Source organism: Phasianus colchicus, chromosome 4, assembly GCF_987193195.1.
Source record: "Phasianus colchicus chromosome 4, bPhaCol1.hap1.1, whole genome shotgun sequence".
Lineage (NCBI taxonomy): Eukaryota > Metazoa > Chordata > Aves > Galliformes > Phasianidae > Phasianus > Phasianus colchicus.
The window spans coordinates 17,029,314-17,047,607 of record NC_143439.1 but is presented as its reverse complement, the minus strand read 5'-3'; the positions used below and the strand labels follow the sequence as shown (position 1 = coordinate 17,047,607).

At 37.4% G+C, this 18,294-nt stretch overlaps 1 protein-coding gene across 2 annotated transcripts in view; it reads right to left on the bottom strand.

The window, feature by feature from the left end:
- MMRN1 (multimerin 1) overlaps positions 1 to 18,294 on the bottom strand; it is a 47,946-nt gene that overhangs the window by 4,355 nt on the left and 25,297 nt on the right. For both annotated transcript variants that reach the window (XM_031607504.2, XM_031607503.2), the window contains 3 exons: positions 15,192 to 15,290; positions 12,360 to 12,533; positions 5,882 to 7,864 (listed from right to left, as the gene is read on the bottom strand). In XM_031607504.2, coding sequence (XP_031463364.2) covers positions 5,882 to 7,864; positions 12,360 to 12,533; positions 15,192 to 15,290 — 2,256 coding nt within the window. The remainder of the gene's footprint in view (positions 1 to 5,881; positions 7,865 to 12,359; positions 12,534 to 15,191; positions 15,291 to 18,294) is intronic.

Genomic DNA, 18,294 nt, shown 5'->3' with positions numbered 1-18,294 from the left:
AGAACTCAGAAGTCTTTTACAAAAGTATTAAACTACATATTCACACCTAGTTATTTCAGTAACGCCTATAGTTAGCTTTAGATTCTCATCCAGGGAAAACAACTACAGCAACCACTTTCCATGAGAAATTTCAGTTCAGTGAGCAGAATGCTAAATCACACTCTGTAGTGCCACTTGAATTTGCACTGACAGAGCATACAAAATAAAAACACAGCAGTAATTCTTTTCAACAAAAGTTAATGTCCACGCTGTAATCACACAATTTTGGTCTGTCGTGACTGGGGTCACCGCACAGGCAACTGGACATGAGGAAATTATGTTTTTCTTCCCAGATAACAGTTCTGCTGCAGACTTAATTGAAGTTATTTTTCACTTGTATTTACCAAGCATCCTCAGCAGCTTAGATACTGCATGAAAGTAAAGCAGGATAGGAAGAAAAATAGCTGATCGTGCTATCATACTCCAGAAACACACAACAGCCAGCCTGTTAATCGGCATAAATTATAAACAAAGCATGTGTAGGCCAGCCTGAAAGTAATGCCTCCTATTTATTCCCATGGAAACTGCAATAGATTTAAAAAGCATATTAACACTCATTGATAGAATAAATTCTTACCTACAAAACACTGTGTTTCAGCATAGTCACCACCATTAGCTATACACTTTTGTAGCTACAAACATGCCTGCATGCCTTTGTCATGAAAATCTACATCAGTGCTGAAATGCACCACCCACCGCCTCACTGTGCTCATATCCACTGTTCTTCAGAAATGCTCAACAAGAGTCAATTGAATGTCAGTGGGTGCCATTTTTTCCCACTTAAAGGAATTCAGTTCCACACCTTCACTTCATTCACCCTTCCATGTCAGACTCCATTCTGTCAGATTGCCCCTCTGCTGCCATCCATCACACAGCAAGAACATGCAATGGAATATTGGTGGGAAGTTTCAGCCTCTACTGCCATACCACCAACATCCACTTCTAACATCATGGACCTACATAACGAAAGGGATGCCATCACTTTTGGAGCAAACCTGATATATCCAAGAAACAGGAAAAACAGGAAAAAGACCACGTAAAAGGAAATGATAATAAGACTGAGAACAGCACTTTACCAGCCCACGGAAGGACAACTTTGCGTGAATTTAATGTTGGAGTTAAACTAAATTCTGACATAGTTTCACCTGTAGTAAATTGTCCTCCGTGGAGCAGTGTTGCTTAACAACATCTGAGATGTACGCTCCAGATTCTAGAAGCTAAAAAACGCTGTGAAGTACCTTGAGCCAATTAGGATTTTTAGAATAGTAGGCCAATGAACAAGCAGTCTATGCAATTTTCTTGTGTATTACAAGTTTGCTATGGGCAATATACTTTTGCTACCATTTCTGGTTGATGCTGCTCTTCTCTACTTTATTTTCTTTTTGTTCCCTTCTGAGGTACTGTGCCCATTTTACGAATGTTCTCTGGCTAGGATAAAGATGTTGAGAGGTTCATATTAGAAAAAGATTTCCAACTATAGTATGTATCTTATCTTTCACAAGTCAGTAGTGTATATGAGGAAAAAGAAACACTTTATAAGGAAAATGAAAAAACTTGAATTGCTACTACCAATAGCAGAAGACAAAGGAAATGCAGTTGCTGTTTTTACTCAATACAGCATGAGTGAGGATAGCTGGTTAAGGCTGAGTTTTTTCTACTCTTTGGAAGGGCAAGCAGCCAGAAGCTCTTTTGGGAAATAGGCTGCCAATGCTGTATAAATAAGTATTAAAAAGAAAATAAATGAAGCTTTGCCAGTATCTACTGCAATATTGTTTAGAAGCAAATAGAACATTCAGCAATTTAATGGCCTCCTTATAGAAAAATGTGATGCCAGGGGCTCAATCTGAAAATGTCTGAAAAGGAAGTGACTTTCCAGTGTTTCCACAATCATGTCACTGGATGTCCTAAGAGACTAGAAGACCTGAGAAATCCACTAAAGCATGTGGCTGCACAGGGTCTGACCAGCTGTCAGTCTACAATTATTCATCATGGCTAGCTTAGTCCTCTCAGTTTGACAGTGCCAAAGCTGCCAAAAAAGAGCTGCCCACTGGATCTAGGAGTGTCAGCAGGGCTAGGGCACCTTCTAGAGAGGTGACAAGCAGAGTAAGGCAAGTTGCTCACAGAAACCAGGGCCAGCCACAGCCCAGCAAGTCCCCAGGAAGACCTGAGAACCACAGAATCACTCAGGCTGGAAAAGACCTTAAAGATCATTGAGTCCAACCACGAGCTAACCATACTACCCAACTCTAACAACACTCTGCTAAACCATGCCCCTGAGCATCACATCCAAATGGTTTTCCTGGCCCGAGAAGAAGTGGGGCTCTCAAAAACATGGGCAGGAGTGCAGTGTGGGGGGTAGGTCAGACTGCTCAAGGTAGCCAAGCTATTAGTGACCTCAGGTTCTTGGAAGAGAGCTCAGGGGCAAGTGCTGCGTCTGTGACACTAAAAAACGAAACAAAATAACCACTCAACTCACAACACAAGCAAAAACCAAGGACAGGAGGCCCTTTGCCACACTGCAGTTCTGCTCTCAGATTAAGGATGGAGGCATATTGTCAAGATTGATCCAAACAACTTGGACTCTGACAACTCCGTTGAGGTGCTTCTTTGTTATTAAGATGCATCTAATGCCTCCATACATGTCTTTCAGCACTATTCAGTTTTCAGGAGTACTAAACACAAAGCTGTTTCATCTACCTGTTAGTCTAAAGAGTAAATAGGCAAAATGGAAGCATATGCCACAAAACTGAACTATAATCAGCACCATATCCATACAATTAAAATACAAGATGCAAAACATTTAAATAGGATAAATTAATTGCAGGATATAAATGAAAGGGAAGCCTGGATTTCTTTTAGGAGTCAGAAATCGCGTGCAACTGAAATCTGACAAAAAGAAACATTTTCCACGTACTCAATTGCAAGCTTTCTGACTTCACTTTCAGTTCCAGCATGCAATTCCTAAACCATGAAGTATAGCCACTGAAAGTTATTATCCATTGTTACAGTACAGAAGGTTGCCTTGCTTTGCTAAGTTTGTGTCAGAAGCAAGATGAAATAAAAAGCAGCTATTACTGAGATCACAAACTGAAACTCCTTTGGTACTTCATTCTCCAGGGTACTGAGAGCATTGATTCCGGTCATTCCCACGTGAAAGTACTAAGATGGATGGATCAGAAATAAGATAACTGGAAGATGATAACGTAAAGAAACAACCTTAATCTTACAACCATGCACCATTTAAAATACATCAACATAATAATTAACATAACACCCTCGCACTCTCAGTTATTCATGTTTATGTGAGGATGGAATAATCTGAATGAAGGACAACCGCAACTAACACATGCCTCCAAAGAGCACATTTACCTCTGAAAACTGCAATAGCCCCTAGATTCCCTAGAGAACAGAATCAATGGGCAGTGGACAAATGGGAACTGAGATACGCTGCCCTTGTTCTGCACCATGCTCTTCTATATTAGAACAGTGTTTGGAAGGTAAATCTAAATGTAATTCATAATCAAAACAATGAATATTTTACTGGGTATTTTTTTCTTTAAAGCAATGCATCACCCTCACATTAACTACTTGAAGCTATCTTAAGATATTCTTTTTTTATTAACCCAGTCATTACATTTATTATCAGGTAAAGAGCTGGATTTTCCATTCTTTGTACACATATACAGGCTTCTACCTGATGAAAGCTTTTCTTTTATTCAATCCACAACATGAGAAGTCTCCAAAACTGCATGTACCTCCTACATAACACAAATTCACATTGTTTCTATTTGATTTTAAATGACTGCTGTGGAAAATGTTACCTCAGGGCCAAGTCCTGAACACATTAATGTCAATGAAAAACTGCAATCTGTTCAAGAAGGATCAAATATTGAACACACTGGAATCAATGAGAATTATCATTCACATTCGTACTGTATATAAAATATGATTCCAATCTCTGTGAATTAAAAAGATGGTCTAAGAGGTAACGTGTTCCATAATTAGCTACTGAATCTTAAGGTTTCTTATAGAAACTTAAGGACAGTCAGCACATACTTCTGGATGGTCTCCTGAAACTTAAGAGAGAAAAAGCTTTCCTAGAAAAGTAAAATCTATCAACGTAGAAAATGCATACTTGTCAACTAAGATAATAGTCTTACTTCTTAAATTTTCACTAACATAATGTATGACTCTGCTAAGCAAAAAAAAAACCTAATTGAGTTCATTACTACTGGAAAACTACATAACCTCCACATTATGAAGACCTTGTTTAAAAATAGGGTTTTCACTGTATCTGCAAAGATCTGCACTTTCTGTAAGAGTGAGAACAAGTTAACATTATCAAATACGCTATTTGTTAAAATCCATCATGAGGTAAATAACTAGGAAAGACATTAATTCAATAAAATGCAATAAAGCAGAGAGCAGGTGGCAACTTGCTGTGATTCAGGCAGGTGGCACTAGTGACAGTTTCCAACAATGTAAAAGACTCAGGAGGGATCAAAAGACATCAGGTTTTATTCTCCCTGTTTTAATTGCAATCAAGTGTTTTATATTTTCATTCTGTGCTGCAGGAGAAACCGACAGAAAACACAGACACACAAAACAGAAAAATAATTGCTGTTTCCAAAGTCAAAATAATCAAATTTTGTTGCAAGTGCATTTTTCAGCGTGCCTTCCCTATTTGCAAAGATAACGAAGGAGTTAATTCCTCTAGAGTGGATGGATTTCAGCAGAAGTCAAGATACTCGTGGGATTGAGGTGTTAATAAGCATCCTTCCACTGAATACTGAAATGGCTGTTCCTAGCGGAGGTGGAAAAAGGAAAGGATAGAGGACAAGCTTGCACAATAACAATACTGGCAGCTCTCCTTACCCCCCCATATCTGCTCAGAACAGGGACAACACGGACCAAATAGAGTTTCAGAGATGTTTTTACCTTTAGGAATGCTGTATAGAAAAGATTTAGGTCTGGGTCCTAAAAAGTATCTGGACACTTGCCTATATTTGCTCTATCCTGCTTATTTTAATCTGAATGAGCTTCCCTTTAAGTATTCCTAGTCACTTAACCACTCTTCATTTTATGTACTTTGTCAGAAAATATATTTCCATAAAACATGTTTCTCTCAGCAGTGATGCCAAAAGGCATAACTCAATGTATTTTTATGAAATCATCCGTATGAATTCATTTCTTATGATCACGTTTGAATTTAAACATTTGAAAGCCAACCACACTCAAGAGCCAAACCTACTTTATGGCCTGACTCTTGATTCTGCAAGGATACTGTTATAACTGTTACTGCACTAATAATCTTAGTGAAGTTCTGAAGCAGCTGGCAAAAGCCTCATTGCAATCATTTGGTGTGTTCACTTGCTTAATATTTCTAATATTTTTCATCCCTACTGATGCTGCAAAGCATTGATGCAACTCCAGATTTCTCCTCCAGTGTGCACATTTTTACAGAAATTGCTAATTGATATGCAGGCACGAAGTCTTGTAGTTTAGATTTTGTCTAAATGGTCAGTAAGGTTTGAAAGGTCAGGTTTTCAACTGAGTATATGCATACAAAACTTAAATAGATCAAATATGAACTTATTAAGGAAAAATTACATGGAACTTTTGGATGACTTCATGCAAAAGAAAAAGTCTTCTTGCAAGCAAGAGAATAGAGCAACCCCAGATTCCCATGAGACACTTTTCATGGCATTCTTTTAAGTCTTTATTCACCTCAAATCAAGTTCTTATGCCACCTCTGTTATGGCTTTTTTTACTCAGTTCATCACCTTGATTGCTTAAGACCGTTACAAAAGTGACAAATTTTGCATAGACTAAAACATGTTACCTGAATCTATGGTATTATCTGTATTTCTCTGACTTCGGCTTGTCAGACTCATCGTGATGTTTGCTGCTCCTTTTTTCACTGGAGCTGGTTTCTTCATAGTTGGTTTCACTTGCTTCTGAAGTTTAGTGACATTGTTTATTACACTTGCCACCGACGTGTCAACATGCTGTGTTAGATTTGTCAGGATAGTCCCTGCTTTTATCTCAAGCACAGACTCAATGAGCTCTTGGAGTCCTCTGTGCAGCAGAGGAATATCTGGCTGAGCAAGCTGAATTAGTACAGGTATACTCGCATTCACTTTCTGGATGCTGCTGTTGGCATCTTGACACGACCCCCAGGCCTCATGCACAGTCTTGTTCAGAAGTAGAATGCTGTTTGAGAAACGGATTGACTTTGTTTCCAGGGCCTTGATTCTGGAAGTCAGTGACTGGAGCTGAAGTAAGGCTGCTTGTTCTTTCTCTGTCAAAGCAGTTTTTGTTTTTTTCTGTGAAACACAGTTATTAGCCAAAAACTTGGAAATTTTTGACTCTGCAGCCAGGAGACGAACCTCAAGGTCCTTTGATGCCTCCAGATAGTCAAGTAGTTTTTCTTCCAGGTGAGTGATATCCTGTTGTTGATCGTCCATTTTTGATGATGTTTCATTTAAAATATAGTAAATTCTTCTAAAATTTTGAAGGATAGTTTTGTCAGCCTCTACACGTGGGAGATCAGAAAGCAATGGAACTACTTGCGAAGTGAATTCATGCTTCTGCTTGCCAATAAGTGATGTCCAGATGGATTCATTCAACTGTTGGAATTGGGAAAGGAAAGCCAACAGGCTGTCCAGTTTCTCAGCCCTGCCACAGCAGACCTCAGTCTCATTTTTCAGAGCATGTAACTTATCTTTCTGTACGTATTTGTCTTGAATAGAATCAATAGCACTGTTTATTATCATCATGGTCTTGTTTAATCCATCTTCTATTTCCACAGAGCATTCATTCATACGACTCTCCAAGAACTCCTGATAATCCTGAGATTTGTTTTTAAGTCCCTCCTGAGTTTTTGAGAGCTCCTGAATGGTAGAACTCATTCTGTTAACAACAGTTGTGAGGTTTTCAAGCTTCTCAGTGATTGCTTCAGATTGGATTTGTTGTTCATACTCAGAAGTCAGACTAAAAGGTGGACCTTGTTCAATAAAGGGTTGCAGGATCTCCATGTCATAGGACAAATCATTAATTTGCTCATTCATTTTGTCCATCTTACTGTCCAATGAAAGGACCAAATCAGAGACACTTTTGTTTAGGACAACAACATTTTCTTGGGTTCCTGATAGCTGCATTTGGAAATCCTTCCTGCTCTCTGACAACATGTCATCACAGACTCCCAGAACAGAGTCTCTCTGAATTTCCAGTGCAAGACTGAGGTTGTTAATTTTGTTGTCCTGGACTCTTAAGTCATCATAGATCTGTAGTACTATCAGGTCCTGCTTTTTCACCTTCTCATGCAGAGTAAACATGTACTCTGTAACATTATACTTTGTAACTTCATCTGTTGAAGGGATGTTTTGTCTTGGAGATGCTTCAGCTGATAATAGCTGTTCATGAGCATGTCTCATTTCATTAAGGGTCCTATTTAAAGATTCATAATAAATGACACTTCTTGACTGTTGATGCTCTAAGTTGTCTTCCAATGATTTCTGCTTTTTCTGTAAAGCTTTCATAGGCTCGTCACAAATTAGGGTAATTTCCTCTTTCATCTGTACCATGTGACTCTTCAGCTCCAAAATGTCAAGATTTGTTGGCCTCATGTCGTTTTCTAGAGAAAATTTTTGCTGGGTTTCATTTAAGTGCTTCGCTAATTCTTTTGTATTTTCAAGATCATTTGACAAACTGGACACCGTCTTGAAAATCTGAGCCATGTTCTCTAGCGTTTCTCTTCGAAATACTTCTAACTGTTCTCCAACAATATCTTTGACTAATATGTTAATACTCCTGGATTTGAGACCTTCAGGAAAAAGCAGAAATATGGAAATAATCAAAACAATATTGTCAGCATTTTTTTTTTTTCCCACAAAACATGAGCACAGAATTGTTCTCAGGTGAGATATCCCCTCCAATTACCTATCCACAGAGCAAAATTTGTAACTGAGGAACACAGAGGACAGCTACTTATTTGTAGTCTCTTCCTTGTTTCCAGTGAAATCAGAGGGACTTTTTCTATTATTTCGAAAGGGCAAACTCAGACCCTGAATACACGGTGTCAACTTTGATCACTTAGTTAAGCTGTCTATGAGCACTGAAATGAGGATATTTATGTGCTTTTGTTGCTTGTTCAGAAGAAAACAATGTGTCCTTTTTCCATTTGGGAAAAAAGGAAAAAAAAGTTCTGCTTTATCAACATTATGGTCAAGAAGAAGTGAAAGCAGACATTATTATTACCTTCCTGTTATGTCATATATGGTAAGTGGTCATACAATCCTCTATATTGGAAAGAAGAACAAAAAATATGGTAAGTGGTCATACAATCCTCTATATTGGAAAGAAGAACAAAAAAAGTGCTTTCTTGAATATTTAAAATTAGGATATGAGAACCGCTGCAAAAAGCAGACTAACTAAGGTACACATATTTACTTAGTCTCACATACTTAAATTAACTCTTCAGAATACTAATCCCAAAAAGCATTAGGCAGAGGTAAGCATGGAAATTCAATTCCTGTGAAAAACAGTAATGTATGACTCCTGTATAGACTTAAGTGATTAGAAGTAGATAATTAAATGCTGTCCAACAAGACCAATGCATTAAAAAAATTATATTCATACAGCAAGTATTCTGCTTCACTGTGAAATTAATTTTTTTTCCTTCACTTCCAGAAGTAGCCTCCATATCCAATTAAATCACAGATCAGCAGGGATTAGAAGGGACCTTAAAGATCATCTAGTTCTAGTCCCCAGGCTGTACAAAGAGTTCCAACCACTTAATCAGGTACTGGATCAAGTTGACAAAAGCCCCATCCAATCTGGCTGTGAACATCTCCAGGGATGGGGTACTCACTACATCTCTGGGCAACTTGTTTCAGTGCCTCACCACTTTCTGTGTGAAAAATACTCAAGAATGAAGATGTACTGGCAGCTGAGAGGAGGATAGAAGATATTCATGAAGAGCAAAATATGTCGAGGAAATCATTACCATAAGATGCTATAAAGTTTTGTTTGTTTGTTTGTTTTACAAGACACAAGGGGCTATGAAGAAAAATCGAATGACTGTGGAAAGAAACAAAGTCACTTTATTCCTTCTAGGAGGAACCCATTACATTTCTTCATATCAGCAACAAGTACTGATGAGAGGCCACCCTGCTACAAAAGCTCTTCTACAGGATCTATACTGTCCTTTACCTTCTGTGATTGCCCAGAAGAGCAAAGCTCAGCACTAACTTTCAGATGTTATTATCAGGGAGATGGAGCCTGCCAAAACAGACGACTTTGTGTTTCCTGCCCTTGCCTACTGGCTAGGAAAACAAGGTGCCTAATAGGCAATTGCCATTCTGAAGTTCAGCTGTGGCAGCATGCTTTTCCACATATTTTTAAGCTTGAGCTCAGAATACAAAAGTATGCTCACAGATGCAACTCAATCTTTCTGTTGTTCACTGTGACATAGAAAGGTCCAAACTACCTGTGATCATTAAAGAACCCCTACACTTTTCATGAGATTATTAATTTTAATTCTCTGACTGAAACACATAATGTGTAATTACTCTGTGTCAACATACACTCCCTTTGCATTTTCAATTACCATTTGAAGAATAGCATGCAAAATAAATTTATGTACACAGGAGGATGAGCTGAGGTTGCATATCCAGCTGTAAATGACATTTCTGACATGAAGTAATTAACTCTCCATTCTTGGGTTCATTTTTAATTGAGTGTGTATTTTAATAATGAAGAAGAAAGGAGTTTATAGAAAGTCATGATATGAGTGAAAGAAGAAAGAAAAAACAAGTAGAGACTATTAAATGGAGAACATAAAATTATTTTCTCTAAATAACCAAAAAGTAGAAATTGTTTAAGTACTGAAAACAATCTTTTATAAGCACAGAATGTTTCTCTAATCAACTCAGAGGAGAATATCAGTTACTAATATGAACATTGCCTCATAGCAACAGATGACAAGTTTGTAGGACTGAAATATATTAACAGATGAAAAAAATAAGGACTGCAAATTCTACTGAATTATTTATCTACAGAGGAAAAAAAGACTTCACTCCTAACAAATCTTGATTAAAAAGGTGGACAGCCATTAGAATTTCTGTGACAAGAAAAAGAGTAAATAATGGATATGAGAAAGGAGGTGGAGATCATGGGAAGAAAATGAAAAGATAAGGAAAGAAGGTAGAAATCTGACTAACACAAAGCAACTACAGACTTAGCCATGCTTTGAAAGCACGTTGCTTCAGGATGGCAGTAGGAAAAATACTCAAGTGCTTTCTTCAGGAAAGAAAATATTTTAGCAACAACATGATGCACTGTGCTAGGGAGAAGCTTGAAAATTCTTGCCAGCTTCTGTTACCTTATTACATTCTGCCCACTTGAAGTATGACAGAGCCATACTTTCTGGGCAGAAACTGCACAGTTGTCTTTTGACATTGTATACGTGAACCAATTGCAATACAAACCTCTCTTTCTCCTTTGTCCTACTCATTCCTGCTGTTTAACTACTGTCAGCCCTAGGAAGCAGCAAAATTGCTTCTGATCTGTTCTTTGTGATGCCAGGTTAAATATTGTGAAAATTATCAATAATTATATGTAGGAAAAAGTTGACTTGCTTGACTGGTGATAAGATCTCTAGCTATAGAGCACTCCTCAGGAAGTAGCCTTCATTCAGGAGACATTTTCCCTTCTGCAGCTAATTCTTAAATGAGCCCATGAAGGAATGGATCCAGGGACCACTCCTTCAGGTCAGGTAGAAAGCACAGGTGAATTGTTTGCACCTGGGCTTCCTGGGCCAGCCATTCTCCCCCCCTCCCCTTCAGCAGGTGCTCAATCATCAGTTCAGGCTGTGACTTCACAGTTACCCGACACCTGCATACAAGCCAAGAATAATCTGTATTGGAGTGTCCATGATGAAAGTGATATTTTCCTTAGAACTGCTTGATTACGGGATACATTGAAAATATAAATTAAAAAAAATGCCAGCGATTGGAATGTCATTGAAGCAGGTATTAATTTGAGTATGGTAGATGTAAACAATAAAGACCTGAAACACATTTGAAGACAAGTAGGAAAATAATGGGTTTCGTACTGTGCATTTTGATCAGGACTTAGACCCTCACTATAGAAAGAAATAGGGAATGGATAAGCAGGAGCAAAAGACCTCTTGGAATAGTATCAGAATGACAGCTGGAATGAGCGGAGTACAAAAAAAAATGAAGAGAAAGCAGAAAGGAAATAGAAAATATTCAAAGACAAATTAAACGTATGCCCAAGGGTCAAAAATGCCATCTAGCAATATGTGGAGAGGTGAAAGGAGGTCACTGAGGGATGGGATATATGTGATCCAGGGTACAAGAGAGCCATCTAGCATTTGGCACGAGCAACTCAGGGGACACATGAGAACTGAAAATACACACAATGGGGCAACAACTGGTAAATTCAGGTGATTTTGCATCTCCCTTATTTTGTCATTTGGTTTTAACTCTACATAAAAAGTTCCAGTTGCTTCATGATATTTTAAAACAATAGACAGTCCTCTGAATTCTGAAACATATAATACAATCAATTTGATAAACATTCCTTAGAAATGAGAAAATGACTGCATATCAAAGGAAAGAAAGCTTATGTCCCTAAGTGTTCGTTAGGCATCATTTTTAGTTGGATAACAAACAGATCTTGCTGTAGGATTCTCAAGAAAAGGATGCATATTTATGCTGAAAAACATTTGCTCAATTTTCTGATCCTTGGCCATATCATTCTCATTTTCCCAAAAGACCAAGGATAATTTCGTACTTGATTTTTAACTCATGAGTACAGAAGTCTACCAGAGTTAGCCTAATATTGTCACAAAGGTAAATTATTCAGGAAGATGACATGTTGTAGATACAACTACAAAATTCTTTATATATTTCCCTTGCATATGTGAATTACATGTTAAAGAATATTACGTGCACTTAGCATAAGAGCCAGTACTACAGCTATCAACTAAATAAAATGTAATAACAATAACAATTATTTGCAGAAATCCAAAATAAAAACATCTTGATAGCAGCCAAAGCTACCACACAGATGATGCAGTACATAAGAAATTGTTTTTTTGGTCACTACAAAAGACACCATAACAACAAATGTTTAACCAAAAAAATCCCTCTATTATGAAATAGAGCAAAAAAGATAGTGTTCCTTCCAAATGCTGAACAATAGAGTAGGACAGCCCATAAATGTTTTTAGTACTTTTTTTTTTCCTGGCACCTTTAACTGGTTGAGTGATTACATTCATTTATTTTTCTTACCTTTTAGAAAAGATTGCAAGTCTGTACCCTTATCTTCATTGATTTTGCCTTCCAGAGAAGACAGCATCTTGCTCAAATCATTCACGGCAGCAGCAATGTTGTCAACCTTCTTCTGTAGAAAAGTCAATTTCATTTCCTGGCTGCTAATATTCTCATTCATTTTTTGTGCAAGTGCTTGGTCAGAAAACAAAATGAGATGGAAAAAAAAGTAGTGTTACGAAACTGTGGGGTGGAAAGAAATATAATTGACTTTAAAGACGTCAGTCAAGAATGCAGTGAAAATTTTCTGAATTATTACCTTGAGTGAATCATCTCGATTTTTGTCATGTATCATGTATTAGTGACATTCAGCAGCAGCTAATTACTAAGGCATCTGTATCCATTATAAAGTATTTATGATTCTAGAATAGTACCTGGAATGGTTTGCATATTTTAATCAGCGTAAAGCCATTTTTCCAACACCTAGCATCCCATCAAGGTTTTCAGCTAACTCTCATTTAGTCTTTCTCCTTCACCGTAATCACAAAAGCATTGATTTTTACTTATCATTTATAACATCATGATTTTGCAAAGCTTCTATCTGAAGGAATACATCATCTTTTCAGAGATGAGTTCAAAACAGAGATAGAGAAATAGCTAACAGATAAATGACTTCAGAATAATCATTTGTCTGTCATTAAAAAATAAAAGATATCCAGCCTGTACAGTCAAGTTTATTTTAAGACCTGCCTAAATTTTTCTTGATGCATGTTGTCTTTTTAGTTGCAAAAGAGCCTATCTGGATGCTTTTAAGGCAGGTAGCGGTAACGAAAGCCTTGGTCTTGCAAACTGAGACTCCGTGTGGCTCCAACTATCCACTCGAGTTTAGCAGCTGACAGGAACGAGACTTAGTCTGCGATTTTCAGAAGATGCTGAGAAAATTAAATGCTTTAATTCCTGTAAGAAAAACTATTAATTTTTTTCATATCCATCAACAATTCAAATAGTCAACTTTATACACATAATATACTGCACTATGTGATTAAAACCATACTATGACTTAATAAATTGCTATGCGAGAGATTCTTGAACAACACATATAAATATTTATTAGTGTAAATTTACAGTATTGGTATTGATCTGATGCCACTTTTCATTAAGGGATCACTGTCTTTTCCCATGGCAGTACACAGTCATAAATCAGCAATCACAGACACGTGCTTACTGTCAAATACAAGCTGTAGGCACAGGGGCCTAAAAACTACAAGAAGAAAAAGCAAGTTACACATAAAAGAGCATATTCTTCTTACTAGACTTCAATTCTTTAAAATTCTGGTATGTAAAAAACACTTTTAGGAAATTATTGACAATTCACTAAATGCACCAAATCAGTGTGCATGAACTGTGCCAACACCTACAGAATGCTCTCCTGTAGAGGCACATTGATTGTACAACTCCTAATAGCTAGTAAGTAACACTGTTTTAGGTTAGGATGTTAGCCTATCCAGCTATTTTCTTTCCCTTTGGTTTCTACTTAGACATAAAGCTGCAATTATAGCTTAACTAAGCAGCTGAGTCTGCCTTGTCCTCACCTTTCCTCAGCATCATCATGAAGATAAGCCATTGGCAGATCTTTTTTGAATACTTTTTCTTAGAACACTACTCTCTGGCATGGGCAGACAGATAGGTCTATTACTTCTACTCCTGGTTGAATTGTCACTGAGAGGAAGTGAACTGAGATCTTTACTGGCTCGTCTATAGCTGTCAAAACTGATAACTGAATGATAATCTGCCGGGTGCAACAGTTTCTGCAGTTAAATTTCTCTTGGTTCCTGCTGAAGGGAGTAGTCAAGCTACACAAGTGAATCTGGAAAGGTGGTTTATAAATGGCACAATGGCACTGCAGCAGCTGGAAACACAATCTGGCTTGTAGTCCAGACAGCAGCTGGTGGAGTGACAGACCAGGGCAGACAGATAATCCTGGCCCCAGGTTTTGTTTTCAGGGTTGGCAACCAGAATAGTTTCCAATTCCGAATTGATCCAATTTGATTTAAAAATCACTGAAAAGAAATTAACATGGAGCTTTGAGATTTCAGTTTTAGAGTTATTTTTAGACTAGGATTACTACTAAAAGAAGTGGCCCTACTTCACACTTCACTGATCAGGCTCATTTCTTCATATGAGTCCTGGCTGAATTACTAGACAGCATCTTCCTCCTTTCAGCACTGGGAAAGCTGGTTATTCACACAATATCACCAAGGTGCAAGAATCTTCTCCTTTCTAACTCCCATCTGAAACTACTTTTCCTTATCTCCGTGCTATATTAAGCCTTCCCTTCTCCTGCCTATTCTTTGTGATTTTTCTCTTTATTATTATTTGAAGTAAAGCACGTATATGGCCATAAACACATATAAATGTTCTGTCTCCTGAAAGCCATGTGGCAGTCTGCATTCTGCCATACTGTTCACAGAGCATGCGTGACTATCCCAAAATCAGTGCAGTATACTGGCATTTGGACACACTGACCTGATAACATATTTTATTATTTGGTTTCCCTAAAAGTTTTAGGATAAAGGCCAATCACATGACTGATGAAAACACTGTACATCACTATATTTTCTCTTACAATTCAGTGCTGGTTTACACTAATAGACTTTTTGTTTGTTTTTCTGCTAGTTCATTTAACTTTAGCAGCAGTTTAAATATTCTAATTGAACAAGTTTTACAAATGTTCTTAGCTTAGTCATGTTAAGTTACTAGTGATTTCACATTTTTTATTAAGCCAATCACCATTCTCTGGTAATATTAGGAAGAGGAAAGTGTTTAACGATGAAATCAGTTGTAGCAGCTGACCTGGCCCACTAGGCTCCTGTGTAGCTCCTGGTGTCCTCTCATTGAGAGTTCTGCTGCTTTCAGCTTGAGTGCTGTGCAGAAGTGATTGACGTTCTTGAGCTAAGAGATGGACAAAAAGAAAAAGAAGCAAGTGAAACACTGAACATGAATAAATCAGTATTCGGAATCAATTGCTTTTCCTCTGCATTCTATACCAAATTTACCAAACCCAGAAATAATTGCAGATTAGCCCTTATAACAGAGTGTGCAGGACTACATCTAGATGAATATAGCGAATAGTTTTTTAAATGGCTTCCTGAGATTTTGAGAGTTGGTGTTAGTACTAAAAGGTCAAAACTAGAATGAACAGAACATGGAATTATACAGAGCTAAAAATTCTAGAAGAGTTTACATCAATATAAAACAGAAATGCAAAGACAAAAAATGTCAGCAATAATGGATGGGTTTTTTTTCAGATTACACAATTACACAATCTTAGATGCTACTCAATAAATACGATGGCACTGCAGAACCTGAAAAATAAAAACAATTACAAAACGTGATCTAATTCCAGATTCTAATAAATACAATCTGAGATATGTGACAGGCACATACGTTGAAATTAGTATTTTCTCTGGTCATGGCAGACCAGATTTTCTGTTCTTATTTTACATCTCAATTCAAAGATCCAAGAGCACTTTTTAAGAAGTTGGACTAATGTTATTTTTTCAGTATTACTGTTGGGGAAACTGAGATGTAGAGAAGTGAACTGCCTTCCCCCCCAAAAATATGAGCAACAACTGATGGACCTAAGAAATAAAACGGGATTTCCATTTTCATTACTTACTTCTCTAACCATTAAGCTTAACAGTGTCACATTCCTTTCATTAAAGTGAACAAAATAATAAAATATGTACATAGTATGTTATAACATTTTTACTGTAAATTCATACCAATTTTTATACACTTATTCAAAATGCTTTTTGAAGTGGCTGCTGTTTCAGTTGGAGCACATCTGAGGAATACCACAGATATGATTTCCTACTTTTTTATGATTGAAGCAGAACAAGTTGGGTATGGTGACATTATCCTCCAGTACAAATATTAAAACCTAGCTTGGCCATAATGTGAGTTTCCAAGGAAACAGAATTAAATGCCGAATCAAAAAAATCTCAATTTCCCATCAGCCTCTTGGCAGCGTGCACAAGGATCAATAGATTATTACACTGATGGATAAGGTGCTTGAGGTTGTAAATTGAGAGAGAAAGTAACAGTTAGAACAGAGACTCAAAGAAAATTATAACATGACTGAAAATTTCATAGAATCTACTGAAATCATCTGAGAAAAAAGTGTGAAAACCTCAACTAAAATTTCAATAGCTTCTGTTATCTTTCTGTGGCATGGTTATTGACAGGAGTTAACTGCTTGCATTTTGCCCAATTCATTTCACATCAGTTATCAGTTGCTGATGTGATGATATAATCTATGACAAGGGAGTCTATTACTTGACTGTGATAAAGACCAGCTGATCGATGTCCTCTTATTCTTTCATTTACTGATGCTTCTGTTGCTCTAAATATATTCACCACCACTGCTACTGAAACAGACACCAGATTTTTTTTATATTATCGATCTTATCTACTATCTTACCCATTAAATCAAGTGCCTCATTTACAGTTTTACATTGCAGAATACCCAAACCCTTACAGTTAGTTTTATTTGCTTTAAGAGCATCAGGGGTATATATTTACTGCTGCATGCTTTTTTGCCAATGCTTTGAACTATTCAGATAACCTAATCCCTGTAAAACCCAGGACACAGATATCACAGTTGGAGGAAACCAGTAATGGAGCAAACCACCACACTTCTAACCGCAGCACAAACTGTAACCAGCGATTCACACACATAGGCACAACTGAACACAACACAGATAGAATACCTCATATTGTACAGTTATGAAGTTTCATCATTGTCTAGAAAAAGTGTTGGTCAGACAGCCTTAGATTCACTAATGTCATTTGATGAGCAAACTCAGAACAGTCAGTGGCAATATAGCTTCTTTCACATCATTCTTCTCCTGTGGCTCAGACGTTTTCCAAAGCAACTACTCTGACAAAAGCCTTTTGCGTTCATTGTTCCCACAGCTGAGATCCCCATCCCAGATGCCAAAAAGCAGCAGATGAGACAGAAGCACCAGACTAAAACACCAACACACATATCCTTAAGTTAGAAACAACCATTAAATAACTTGAAATGGGATACGCTACGCTCAGTTAAAGCTAAAGTGAGAAAATACAAAACCAAAAATAGACTTCTAGATCTACCCTATAGGTGTAATTTACAATAAGAAAACAACACTAATAAAAAAGAACAAAACACTAAAAAAAAAAAAAAAAAAAAAGGCAGCATTTCAGAAGGCTGAGTGATGAGGAGTTCCTCCGGTTCCTCCAGGTGCTTCAGGGTATTCACCAGTCCCCAATATAAACTAAAGTGCATAGGAATCTAATGCTAGGCTCCTAACATCGAATGTATCAGCCTAGATGTATAATTTATTGTCACATGTATTTTTAAACACAGCGTGCAAAATGATTTCAGGGAATATTAAAAATATGAAAATTGGATCTTTTCCTCTCAATATATTTTTGATTAGTCAGGAGCGACTTAAGGGGAACCCCTCTGGGGAGTTATGTAGTTTCTCCATGTTCTCTCTCCGGGCACTTCTGTGCCTAAAGATGAATTGCTACCTTTTGTGTCTTCAGCTCACCCCATGCTGAGGACAGCACTTGCTCGCGTGCAGAACGTTTTACAGCCATCTGCTGGAGAAATGACAGCACTACCAAGCAAGAGAGTAGTTTTAACAATGGCTACAATACTGTCAGCCATTTCAAGAACAAGCTCTCCTCTAAGCCACAGCTAGGTTAGGTGGAAATGAATTATTGCACGTTACCTCACACCACAGCAAAGCTGATACATTACACAGTGTTCATAAACTGTACGTCCATGAATGAACTGGGATTTCCCTCACACCCCAAAACACTGGTACACACGAGCTGTTTTCTCCAGCTTACAAATGAAAAATATCTCCAGCTTGAGGATAAAAAGTTGAAATAAAGCTGTGCTTAG